The sequence below is a fragment of the Balaenoptera borealis genome (assembly GCF_965194805.1).
Source record: "Balaenoptera borealis genome assembly, chromosome: 18".
Taxonomy (NCBI): Eukaryota; Metazoa; Chordata; class Mammalia; order Artiodactyla; family Balaenopteridae; genus Balaenoptera; species Balaenoptera borealis.
In genome coordinates, this window is record NC_138877.1 from 68,652,400 (window position 1) to 68,666,010 (window position 13,611).

Here is a 13,611-nt window from a genome sequence, read left to right on the forward strand (position 1 = left end):
TATTCCTAAATCGAATGTAGCCTTCTTTAAGATTGAATTAAGATAGTATCCTGATTCAGTATATTTATTTATTTAGAGCTTAACTTTAAAATGTTAATTTCCTGAGAATAACACATTTTGCTGAATTTTTATTCTTTAACTGTCTGACTTTAAAATTAATATTCTTTTTTTGTGATACAGACACTTGTAGACTGAAAATTTAGTGAAAATAAACATTTTAAGTGGAAAAATTTATTAAAACATTTCAGAGATTACATTGTTATGAGTTATATACTTGGCAGCATGGTGATGTGTGTTGGTGTCCTTAGGTCACTTCTAAAGATTTAGATTGTCTTAAATCATTCTTTTATAGTTGTTTTCTATACAGGAGATAAAATCTGACTTTGTTAAACTTGAGACGCTTTTTTAAAAATTGAGATTAAGTTCACATAACATGAAATCAACCATTTTAAAGTGAACAATTCAGTGGCACTTATTACATATACAGTGTTGTGCACCCGCTCTCTCTGTCTCAAAATATTTTCATCAACTCTAAATAAAATCCCGAACCCATTAAGTAGTTACTTCCCGTTCTTCTCTCCCCTTCAGACCCTGGCAACCACCAATCTGCTTCTGTCTCTGCAGAGTTATCTGTTCTGGGTATTTCATGTAAATGGAATCATACATTATGTGTGACCTTCTGTGTCTGCCTTCCTTCACTTAGCAGAATGTTTTAAGGTTCATCACACTGTAGCATGTATCAGTGCTTCATTCCTTTTTATAGCCGAGTAATATTCCATTGCATAGATAGATGTACTCCAGTTTGTTTATTCATTCATTCATTGATGGACATTAGGCTTGTTTCCACCTTTTGGTTATTGTGAATAGTGCTGCTATGAACATTCGTGTACAAATATTTATTTGGGTACCTGTTTCCAGTTCTTTGGCGTATATATGTTGGAGTGGTATTGCTGAGTCATATGGTAATTCTTTGTTTAACTTTTTGAGGAACCATCAAACTGTTTTTTCCACAGTGGCTGCACCATTTTACATTCCTACTAGCAATGCACAAGTGTTCCAGTTTCTCTACATCCTTGCCAATACCTGCTATTTTCTGGGTTTTTAAATTATAGCCATCCTAGAAGGTGTGAAGTGGTATCTCATTGTGGTTTTGATTTTCATTTCCCCAATGACTAATGATGATGAGCGTATTTTCTTGGGTATCTTGTTTGGTGAAATGTCTAATTCCTTTGCCCATTTGTAAGTTGGGTTGTTTATCTTTTTGTTTAATTGTTAGAGTTCTTTCTATATTCTGGATACTAGACCTTTATCAGATATATGATTTGTAAATTTTTTCTCCCATTCTGTAGGCTGTCTTTTCACTTTCTTCATGATGTCTTTTGCACCAAACTTTTAATTTTGAGGGTCTGATTTATCTATTTTTTTCTTTTGTTTCTAAGAATTCATTGCTTAAATCCAAGGTCATGAAGATTTACCCCCATGTTTTCTTCCAAGTGTATAGTTTTAGGTCATTGATCCATTTTGAATTAATTTTTGTATGTGGTATTAGTTAGGGGTCCAACTTCATTCTTTTGCACGTGGCTATCCAGTTTTCCCAGCACCTTTTGTTGAAGAAATTATTCTTTCCTCATTAAATGGCCTTGGCAACCTTGTTGAAAACACATTGGCCCATAGATGTGTGGGTTTATTTCTGGAGTCTCAATTCTGTTCCAGTGGTATATATGCTGTTTTTATGCCAACACCACACTGTTTTGATTACCATGGCTTCGTATTAAGTTTTGAAATTGGGAAGGGTAAGTCTTCCAACCTTGTTCTTCTTTTTGAAGATTATGTTGGCTCTTTAGGGCCCTTTGCAATTTCATATGACTCTGAGGATTGGCTTTTTCATTTTTGCTAAGAAGGTTGTTGGAATTTTGATAGGCATTGCATTGAATCTGTAGGTTGCTTTGGAGAGTGTTGCCATCTTAACAATATTAAGTATTCTAATCCGTGAAAACAGATGGCTTTCCATTTATTTAAATCATCTTTAATTTTTTTTTAGCAGTGTTTTGTAGTTTTCAGTGTACAAATCTTTCACCTCCTTGGTTAAATTTATTCCTAGGTATTTTTTTTCTTTTGGATGCTGCTGTAAATGGAATAATTGTTTAAACTTCCTTTTCTGGATCGTTCATTGTCAGTATATGAAAACACTGATTTTCATGTTGATCTTGTACCCTGCAACTTTGCTGAATTCATTTATTAGTTGTAGTAGTTTTCGTGTGTGGATTCTTTAGGATTTTCTAATCTTGGTGTGCTTTTGAAATATATATATTTTTTTTACATATTCCAAAGGGTAAGATAGTGAAGTATCTTTTAGAAGATCTCCTGCTAAGCTGTAAGCCACTTTATGTAAAAGTAAGAGAAGCTGTATTTAAAAACCTACCTTATATAAATTGTTAGTAATAACTAAAAATGGGTTTCAACCAGGGTTTTTTTTTGAGGATAATCTTCTTCCTAATATAGAGATGACTAGACTATAAGTAATACTAATTTTGAATTATGTAACTAAGCTCTTCGTATATTTCTTTTCTTTTTGGGAAACATACATTTTAAAATATAGCCTAATGCTTCATTATTCATAAACTGTTTAAGATTTTTCTACACGTTTTTAGCCAGTCTTTAAGTAGTTCCATCAAAGCTAGAGGGTGCTTCTCAGCACCTTTAGTGAGGAGGGAAATTGGCAAAGTTCAGTGTGAGAAAGAGACTGGAACCAATAGCAAAAATTAGGCTTGGGGCGCTATTTCACTTAGCTGTGTTTGCTTTATAACTTTATTCTACTGCACGTTATCTATTAATTGGAAAGTAATTCTTGATCTTTCATTTTTTTCTTTTCTACCCAGGATTATCATTGGCAATGGCGTTCATTCCTTACCAGTGGCTTTACTGCAGTTTATTTCTTAATATATGCAATACACTACTTCTTTTCAAAACTGCAAATCACAGGAACAGCAAGTACAATTCTGTACTTTGGTTATACCATGATAATGGTTTTGATCTTCTTTCTTTTTACAGGTAAGAATTAGAACGAGTTATTTTTAGTTAATAAGTTTTTAGGCAGATTACAGTTATTTTAACTTGCATCCAAATTACAAGCTCTTAGGCACATTACAATTACATGAAAGCTTGTGCTACTCAGTGCTCCTGTATTTAGTTTTGAGCGCAGCTAAGCATAGTTTGGTCTGCCTCCCTGTGAGGTGAATATCAGTAAACCGAAGGTGAGAAAACAGAACCTAAGGGGAGGAGACTAAACGGGGTCCATTGTTGTGCTGCAAGTACAGGGGCATCTCAACCAGTAGTTCTCAAGGTTTTCCCCTGTTAATCTCTTTTTTTTTTTTTTTTTTAATTTTATTTATTTATTTATGGCTGTGTTGGGTCTTCGTTTCTGTGCGAGGGCTTTCTCTAGTTGCGGCAAGTGGGGGCCACTCTTCATCGCGGTGCGCGGGCCTCTCACTATCGCGGCCTCTCTTGTTGCGGAGCACAGGCTCCAGACGCGCAGGCTCAGTAACCGTGGCTCACGGGCCTAGTTGCTCCGCGGCATGTGGGATCTTCCCAGACCAGGGCTCGAACCCGTGTCCCCTGCATTGGCAGGCAGATTCTCAACCACTGCGCCACCAGGGAAGCCCCCCCTGTTAATCTCTTAATGGAACAGTCTTGCTTCTGCTCATTTCAGAAATAGCATAAAAAGCTCTAACTACCTAAGTTTAGGAGTAAGTAGAAATTGAGGCAGTGAAGTCAAGATGAGATTGAGAATAAATGATATCAAGAAAAGATAATCATAGGACATCCCTTATTCTAGAAGTTTTAAACTACAGGTTTATATCTCCACTTTAAAATCCAAGTACCTAATGGGATACAGTGTGCTTTATATTGGTATTTCTATGTGTATATCTTCTCTGTCCACCTAGATAAGTTTTCTGTATCTCAGAGCCCTGTGGGTGCTTGGTCAGCATTTGTGGAAGGACTACACCAAAAAAAAAAAAAAAAAAAAAAAGACTGGGGGGACCTTTCTTTGTCATAAAAAATGTACATCTAAAATTTTATCTAAGATTGTGTTGCATGCTATGTCAGGAAATATAGGAGTCAAAAAGAAAAAAACTTTAAAAAAAAATTTTTTTTTAAAGTTTTTATTTATTTTTGGCTGCACGGCATGTGGGATCTTAGTTCCCGACCAGGGATCAAACCCGTGCCCCCTGCATCGGAAGCACGGAGTCTTAACCACTGGACCTCCAGGGAAGTCCCAGAAAAAAACTTTCTAAAAAATTAGAACTTTTCTATTTTTTACTCATCTGTTAACATTTAAGAAAATTAGGTAGAATTTTGAAGTGCTCCGTTGCTATGTCAGTATGTAACAAGCTTTAGGCACTTACATCAATTCTGTACTGCAGGTCATTCATTGGTCAGACATAGTGGGGTAGAAGTTGGGGGGTGCATATCTTGATGCTATGTGATAGATTTAGGTCCATAGCCATAAGTCTTAATAAATGTCTGTAAAACAGTCATAGCCTGTGAAACAAGGATTACTGTTTTTGTGCATCTGTATCTGTGTCCATGCATGCATATATAGAGTAATTTATTCCTTGTTACACACAAAAAATAATGATCTTGGTGAATGTCTTGTTGTTTTTCCAGGCATATGTTACAATGATAATTTAACCATCACCTGAACTTTATTGTTCTTGATTTTTAAAGTGTCATATTTTTACTTATTTAGAGTAAAACAAATTTTGTAATCTAAATTCTGGAGCCACATCAAATTGAATCAACCAGTTAAGCCAGTAACTTTCAGTGTATTTCACTTTGTGGAAAAGGTTCTCTACATAGGAGTGCTGAGCCCTTTCAGTGTCTTGAATTTTTCTGAAGTGGGGATATCCATATTTATTTCAGGACTCTGAACTGACACCTTTTATTTAAGTCAATCTATTATACAAGACAAAATAATTGTTCTGTCACATAAGGAACGATGCCACTTTTAGTATGTACACTATATCTATTCAATGTTAAGAACAAAATAAAATACTAGAAGTATTTTGTTAAGAACAAAATAAACAACTTTCTTAGGGTTGCTAGAATGATGATAAAATGTTTTTTCTCATCTTAAAATAACCTTTTATTATCTTGAAGTTCTTGCTAACCATAAGATTGTTTAAATATATTTATGTTTTCACCATTACTTTTCCGAAATTAACCCCAACCTCTTCCCAAGTCTTAATAATGACCCTTTGAATATCCAAAAGGTGTATTTGTGTGTCCTCCAAAACACACACAGTGTGCATGACATGCACAGAGTAGGTACTCGGTACATGTATGATGTGAGAATAATAACATTCATAACTTCTGTAGTAATGGCCCAGGTATAGTCTCTTGACTTAGAAAATCTACTTTAATACTTTCTGTTTATATTACATTTAAAACAATGGTGAAAACTGTTGGAACTTTAAAGATAAAACTTCCACAAGGGGCATGTATGTATCTCCTTCTGTATTCTTCTGCACCCCTACCTAGTGACTATTTCTTAGGGGGTAATCTTGGGAAAAAAGCTATGCCTCAGCTTTAAAAATGTGTTAGTTTCACAATTTAGAATATATTCTCTTAAAACAGAGTCTCTGAATTTATGTTTAGTAAATCTAAGCATGGTATAGTTTATAAGAATGCTACACTTGAAGTCAGAAAAAGTGAATTTGAATTCTGGCCTTTCTTACCAGCCACAGGCCATTAGACAGTTACGTAACTCCTTGGAGCCTCATTTTTGTCACCTGTCTAGCATTCAGATTTTTTGGCATGTAGAGGGATGAAAATACCTGAAAATTAAGGCATGTATTTTTTCATGAATCATCTCATTTACTCTACATAACAGTCTATGGAGATAGGGCAGATAAAATTATCCCTCTTAAATAAGATAAAGAAATGGGCTTGGAGATTCCAGGTGTCTAATCCAAAGATGATACACACAGCTCATGACAGAGCTGCTCTGTCCTCCAGTACCACACCACCTCTCATTTCAGAGGGGGTGTGCCTTTGTTACTATTCTAATCATATCACTTTCAACACTTTGTAAAATCTTTTTGAGTTATTTTATTGTAATTCTTTGAAAACTGATCATTCCCACTAACTGTACTTAGAAAATATCCCCATTTAATTACTCTGTGAATCTGATATTCTGATACTTAAGCCATTCATATCATATGTTGAATTAATTAAATGGCAGTTTTCCATTTTGTGATAAGAAAATATTCTTTCTGACTTACTTCACTCTGTATGACAGACTCTAGGTCCATCCCCCTCACTACAAATAACTCAATTTCATTTCTTTTTTATGGCTGAGTAATATTCCATTGTATATGTACCACATCTGCTTTATCCATTCATCTGTCGATGGGCATTTAGGCTGCTTCCATGTCCTGGCTATTGTAAATAGTGCTGCAATGAACATTGTGGTACATGTCTCTTTTTGAATTACGGTTTTCGCAGGGTATATGCCCAGTAGTGGTATTGCTGCGCTGGGTCGTAAGGTAGTTCTGTTTTTAGTTTTTTAAGGAAGGGTGAGAGGGAGGTGCAAGAGGGAGGGGATATGGGGATATATGTATACGTATAGCTGATTCACTTTGTTATACAGCAACATTGTAAAGCGATTATACTCCCAAAAAAGACGTGGGGAAAAAAAATGAAAATATTCTTAAATAGAAAAGTAAAATTGGCATCCTTTTCATCTTCAATTTTAGCCTTTTCCATGTAATAAGAAAAAGAATATATTACAGAAAGCGTTCAGTAATCTTATAGCATAAAAAGTTTTTTCTATCAATTTCTGAAAGAAATTTGATTTGAATTCTGTATCTTTCAAAAAAGTTCACGGATCTATGGTATATTCCTGTTAAGTAATGATTTATAGTTTTGTGGCTTTTTTTAAGGAACCAATCATTTTAAGCCTGTATTTTTGTGTAAATCATGAAGCTGCCTTTGAAAAGGGATTTATTTTTGTTTTTTCTTTTATAGGAACAATTGGCTTCTTTGCATGCTTTTGGTTTGTTACCAAAATATACAGTGTGGTGAAGGTTGACTGAAGAAGCCCCGTGTGTCCAGTTAAAACAGAAATAAATTAAATTCTTCATCAACAAAGACCTGTTTTTGTGACTACCTTGAGTTTTATCAGACTTATTGGCCTAGTAATCCTTCAGAAACAACATAATTCTAAATACACCTCTCCCCCTACACCTGTCTCCACAGAATGTATTATCAACACTAAAACATTTGTATTGTGATTTGATTAAGTATATTTTCAGTTGTTCTCAGTGAAGAGCAAATTTAAATATTATGTGCATTTGTAAATATAATAGCTATAAAATTTTCAGTACTCTAATGACAAAGTAGAAGAGGCCATATTAAACAATACTGATGAAATACAGGACAGTTCATTGTAAATAGGATTTTCTAGGCTTGGTAGGTGGAAAGAATTATTTTTCTTTGAAGGAAGTAACTTTTTATCATGGTAATTTTGAAGGATAATTCGTATGATGTGTATTGGGGGGATGTGGCTTTTAAAAAAAATCTTGTCTTGGTTGTAACTGTTCATATCTTCTTTTCTGTGTTGACGTCATTATTCCCATGGTATTGGCCTTTTAAAACTATGTGCCTCTGAGTCTTTCAATTTATAAAATTCTTATCTTAATAAATATTGTAAAAACGTCTTCATTGCATATTCATGGAGATTCTGTAAATACAAATCCATTTACCAATAGTGTTTTTAATGATTTATACTATTATGTCAGATTTTACTGATTTTTGCTAATGTAATACTTTCTGAGTTTTGAGCTAAATGAAATTCCAGTCTCCTGGGCTTTGTAACAAAACTAAAATTTTTCACTATTAGGCAGTAACAGAAATTTTAATCATGCAGATCTAGCCAGATAAATTATGTAAGTATAGTAGTTAATATGAGCCTTACTGCATTGCCATTAAGAATTTCATATTTTTTACCTGTTTTTCAAAATACAGTATTTTTTATTTTTTTAAAAAGTCAGTTTTTATGATCTGTACATTAACAATGACTAGCGATTCTTCTTCTTTATGATTACATTGTCTTAATTTGGATTTCCTAGAGTTAAGAAATAACCGTGTTGCAGCATGTTGACTGGGACTGTCTCATGTATGGCAGTAAACTAAGCAGGTGGGGCTGGGTTAGCCGCACTGTGGAGAGTTCCCTGTTTCCTGCTTCAGCAGTGCTCGGGTGGAAGGAGCTGGGGACTCAGAATCCATCCCATGGTTCTGCCGCTGAGCCAGGGCCCTGCCACAGGGTCCCCTCTCAGTGGCCATCACCACCATGACTCCTCTGCCTTGGATGATGTGGCTTTGGAGAACTGGCCAACTCCTTGAGGAGGGACATGTTGAGAAACTGTGGAAGCTGTAGAACCGAGGTCACAGAACCTTCTTTCAGGACATCAAGAAAGCAGATGGTAAGGACTGGGAACACCTGAGTGCCGTGGGAAAGTGCGAATCAGTTACACTTCCAGTAAATTGCACATCAGTAATTGCACAAACTAGCTGCCATCAAAAATGACTCTCCCCCTCCCCCATTCATATGACTTCCTTGAGACCCATTACATGAATTTATCAGAGAACTGGGCAGTCAACCTGTGCAGGATGGGGGCCCAGGAATCTGGTGTTTTTGACAAACACACCCTGGGAGGCAGTGACAACTGGAGCTGAGGTTCAGGCTGGCTTCCCTAGAGCTATGGGAGTGGCTTTGGACCATCACCAATGCAGTGTTGCATCATTGGGTTACCTTTGACCATTCTAGAGGGAGTGCACCCACCTTTGTAAACCTGCCGCGTGTGTGTGTGTGCGTGCGCTTGTGTGTAAAAAGGGAGTAGAGGTGATGTGGAAGGGACACAGGTGTTAGATGGGGTGTGTGTGTTTCAGCCCTGCTCTACCACTAATGAGCAGATCCCTTCCAATATAAAGCCCTTGACTAAAGTATTCCCTTTCCATCCTCAGAATTCATCATAATTTTTTCAGTACTGATGTTTGACAGTTCTATTATTGTCTTAAATATTACTCAAATTATTGTATAACTTTGCAGGCTTATCCTTGCAAATAGATCACACACTTCTCAAGGGCAGGAACCACTACTTGTATCATCTTCGGTTCAGGCCCATGGCATAACAGGACTTTGCATGTCGTAGGCGTATATTTGTCGTTTGAAACTAAGAATTTAAATAAGTGATATTGATTTTAAATATTTAAATTATTTGATATAACGATATAAAGACACTATTTCAATATTTTGTTTAGCTCTCAGGTTCCAGAGTGTGGGGTTTTGATTCTGTAAAATTTTGCATTTTAATGTGCTTCCAGCAACATCGTCTTGTACACTTGTTCTATGTTCATTGACAGTTGTTAAAACAAATCAGCACTGGCAGAACTTGGCCAGCTTCTCTCTACACTTAGTTTGAACTGTTACCCATGGAACCAGCTCAAACGTAAAGCTACAAAGAGGCTAATTGAAATCAGAATGCTGGGTCATTTCTCATTCAAATAAAACAGATGGCCCTCCTTGCCACACTTCTGTCAAATTTGGGGGGCAATGATTAAATGCATTTTTAACTCCCACACATGGTTACTCTGCTCTTCAAAGGAATTATACACAGCGATTGAAATGCGGGGGGGTGCAGGAGGGAGGGCTTTTTTAAATAGCAGAGCTTGTTTCCCTTTATTTTGAAGGTTTAAGAAAAAGCACTTTAACAGGGATAGTCTGTATTCACAGTTTCAGTTTAGATTCTGAATATTTAATTTTCACTTTAATTTAAATTTTTCTTTGGAATAGGTAATCCATGCACATGGTAAACAGTTCAAAATGGACAAGAGAATATAGAGAAAAGTAAGTCTGCTTTCATCCTCAGTCACTGACTTTTCTCCCCTGGAGACAATCATTGTTAACGGTTTCTTTCCAGAAACTGAAACTTCGTTTTTAATTTACCTACTTGAAAACCTCTTTTTTGATTCCTATAACTGACGGTATTAATAGTATCTGGTTTCAGAATTGGCGTGAGAGTTTTAAGAAAGCAGCTGTGGAGTTTGTATTTTTATTGGGCTGGGTATGTTTGGTATATTAGTACAAAGCATCGCTGTTATAAAAGTCACCTCATTGACATTTAATAAATCTGTAAAGTGGTATAGACCACTTCTTAGGACCTGTTTGGGGAAAGAAATTTGAAGAGAAAATTCTCTTGTCCCATAGCTGGCTAGTTGCTCCAGCTCCACTGCCCAGAGACAGTACACAATGACAGGAGATCTAGTAAAAGATCCCAGCTCATGGAGGCAGCATCTGATTCCACGAATTGCTGTGCAGAAATGTGGCCCCTTGTTACTGATCTCTGGAAAAGGGACTTAAAAACAACCTGATGCCTGGCTAAAATGTGCACTTGTGCACACACACTCGCATGCACCATTTGCCTCAGCAGCTGGGTGCCCTTCCTCGGCTTTCTCTCCACCTACCCTCCCCACCCAGTCTTATCAAAGCTTAATTTCAGGAGAAGCCACAATGTGGTTTATTTCTACCTCAGGTGTGAATTTCATTTGTTTTTACATCCATGTCAGGGTGGTTGCATTTTTAACCATGTGAGTAACAGTGAAATGGGCTTTGTTTCCCGGGGGAAAAAAAATCCAAGGATCGGTGTGAACAGCTGGGGAGTAGTTCCTTCTCGGCACCTCGTCGTTGCTCCCCCGAGGTGGCTGACTTCACGCGCTGGAGCAGCCCCTCCGGGGTTTGAAGGGACTCCCTGTGTTCTCCCTCACCGTCCTAGGCTGTGGCCGGAAGCCCAGGCGCACGGGTGCCTCAGACACACTCCCGGCTCAGGCTCCAGGTTCCGGCAATTCCCCAGGCTCACCCTGCTGCTCCCTGGCCTCCTAGGATGGTCCCAGGAGGCTGTGGCAACCCCCACCAACCAAAGCCCAAGGTGCTGCTGGTGAAATGCGCCCCGAGGGAAGGAAGCGCAGACCCTACACAGTGCCCGTGAGCTGCCCTCTTCCACTGGAAGATGCAGCCTACCTTTCAGAGCTGTGAAAAATCTGTAAAATCTACTTTGATCCCGTCTGACTTGCACTTACATTCAGATATTTAATCTTCAGGCTGCTATGAGGTATGTGTGAGTAAACGTATGTGAAATTCTGTCAGCAAATGACGAAAGGCTAAACGGGAGTTGGGTCAGGATGTCATTTTCTATTAAGCCACAGTTCCTTCTGATCCTCTCAATGTTCTAGTTACGCAAACACAATGGTTTGGCATTGCAATCTTTATCCTGATTTCACCAGCTTTTCTAGATGTTCTATGTGTGCGTTATCCAGAGTAGCATATTACTCTTTATTTTCTTAAAATCGTAACGTGGCCGCTATCGGAAGGAGAGAAATTGCTGGGAGGTGGGGAGCCCCATACACCCTGATCCTGCTCCCGGCAAGAAGGAGCTAACCTGTGGTGCATTCTGACGGTTTAAGCTGCTGACTGGGCGGTGGAGGCGAGCCCCAGGCCCCTCGAGTCAAGGCAAGGGATGGTGGTGGAAACCACTGGAGGCTGACCCAGCAATGTGCATTGACTGGGACCTGCTGGTCGAGGAGCCCAGTCTGCTGGCTTTCTGGTGAACAGAAAACATGAATAAAATATAGGAGAGGGTGTGGCAGTTGAACGGCCACCATCTTTGAGACAGAAAAAGGCGGGGAGGTAAAGGGAGGACAGTGACTTGCTCTCCGTTTATGGAACCTGACTCCCGTCATCCCGCCGCTTGCCCTGTGCACTGCAGGGCGGCTCAAGGTGTCGCCCTTGGTTCGTGCCTTTACTATCCTTGTCTGCGCCGGGCAGGGCAGGAAGCTGAAGTTCCACTAGTCTGTGAGCACCCTGTAAACACTGAAGGGGCAAGACTCAAGTAGGTGGGATGCCAAGGGATGTGGTGGGAGGGAAGTTACAGAACCCTCCGACTGGGCACCCGGCAGTTGTCAGGGAGATGACCTGTCCCACAGACTCCCTCTTGTCTTCAAGTGGAGTTTGATGAGCCCCTCAGCCAAAGGCAGGTCTTAGGAGCTGCCCAGGGCCTTGATGCAAGAACAGCTGAGCCAGGCCTAGCCTCCTGGTGGCGTGTGGTGGAAGGAACACCCCAGACAGACTTCTCCCACATCTGGAGGCTGCAGAACAGTGTCCCCCGGGCCCATCCTGCTGACAAACACGGCTTCTGACATGTGGTGCCCACGAGGGCACAGAAGATCTGTTTTGTAGGTTTCTTAGGATTTCTGGCGGGTTCTGAGGTTTGGCTGGGCTTTGGCAACCAGTTATTTCCTGAGGAAGGATGGTCCAAGCACTTGTCTACTTAGCCTAGAAATGTAGGGCTTTCTAGAGAATAAATAAAACATCCTCCTTGGCCTTCCCTCGTGACGCAGTGGTTGAGAATCTGCCTGCCAATGCAGGGGACACAGGTTCGAGCTCTGGTCCGGGAAGATCCCACATGCCGTGGAGCAACTAAGCCCGTGCACCGCGACTACTGAGCCTGTGCTCTAGAGCCCGCGAGCCACAACTACTGGAGCCTGTGTACTTCAACTACTGAAGCCCGTGCGCTCTAGAGCCTGTGCTGCACAACAAGAGAAGCCACCGCGATGAGAAGCCCGCGCACCACAACGAAGAGTAGCCCCCGCTCACTGCAACTAGAGAAAGCCCAGGGGCAGCAACGAAGACCCAACACAGCCAAAAATAAATAGAATAAATTTATTTAAAAAAAAAAAAAAGTCCTCCTTTTCCCCTTCTCTGACCTCCTCCCTTCCCACTTCACACCCAGCAGAAGCACCAGAATTCCTCAACGGGCAAAGAATTGAAGCACATTTCTCTAATGAGGACCAGGACCCAGGTCTCTATGTCTTTTTTTTTTTTAAAGAATAATTTCTTTTTTCTTTCTCTCTCTCTGTCTCTCTTTTGAGAGAATTGTAAATTTATATGCAATCGTAAAAAATAACACAGATGGACCCTGCGTACCCTTTGCCCAGTTCCCCCCCAGTGATAACATCTTGCAAAACCCATAGCACAATATCAAAATCAGGACAATGACATTGATACATGAAGATATAGAACATTTCCATCACCACAAGGATCCCTCGGGTTGGCCTTGTATAGCTACCCTCACCTCCCTCATCCTCCTCCCACCATTAATCCATTCTCCATTTCTGTAATTCTGTCATTTCAAGAATATCATTTAAATGGACTCAAGCAGTATGTCACCTTGGGGACTGGCTTTTTTCACTCAGTCTAAGTCTCTGAAGATTCATCCCTGTGGTATTGTGCATCAGCAGTTCACTCTTTTTTATCGCTGAGAAAGTTCCAGAGGGTGGATGTTCCAGAGTTTGTTACCCACATTGAAGGACATTGGGGTTATTTCCAGTTTGGGGCTAATATGAATAAAGCCTCTCTGAACATTTTTATACAGATTTTTTTGTGAACATAAGTTTTCATTTCTCTGGGATAAATGCCCAAGAATGAAATCACAGGGTCAAATGGTTTAGTTTTATAAGAACCTGCCAAACTGTTTTACAGAGTAGCTGTACCAT

The 13,611-nt window shown here is 39.2% G+C and overlaps 1 protein-coding gene across 2 annotated transcripts in view; it reads left to right on the plus strand.

Moving 5' to 3' along the window:
• The window catches only part of TM9SF2 (transmembrane 9 superfamily member 2), a 64,569-nt gene extending 56,848 nt beyond the window's left edge, over window positions 1–7,721 (plus strand). For both annotated transcript variants that reach the window (XM_082366110.1, XM_082366111.1), the window contains 2 exons: window positions 2,880–3,051; window positions 7,030–7,721. In XM_082366110.1, the coding sequence (XP_082222236.1) occupies window positions 2,880–3,051; window positions 7,030–7,097 (240 nt within the window). In that variant the 3' untranslated portion in view covers window positions 7,098–7,721. The remainder of the gene's footprint in view (window positions 1–2,879; window positions 3,052–7,029) is intronic.
• Window positions 7,722–13,611: the final 5,890 nt, after the last annotated feature.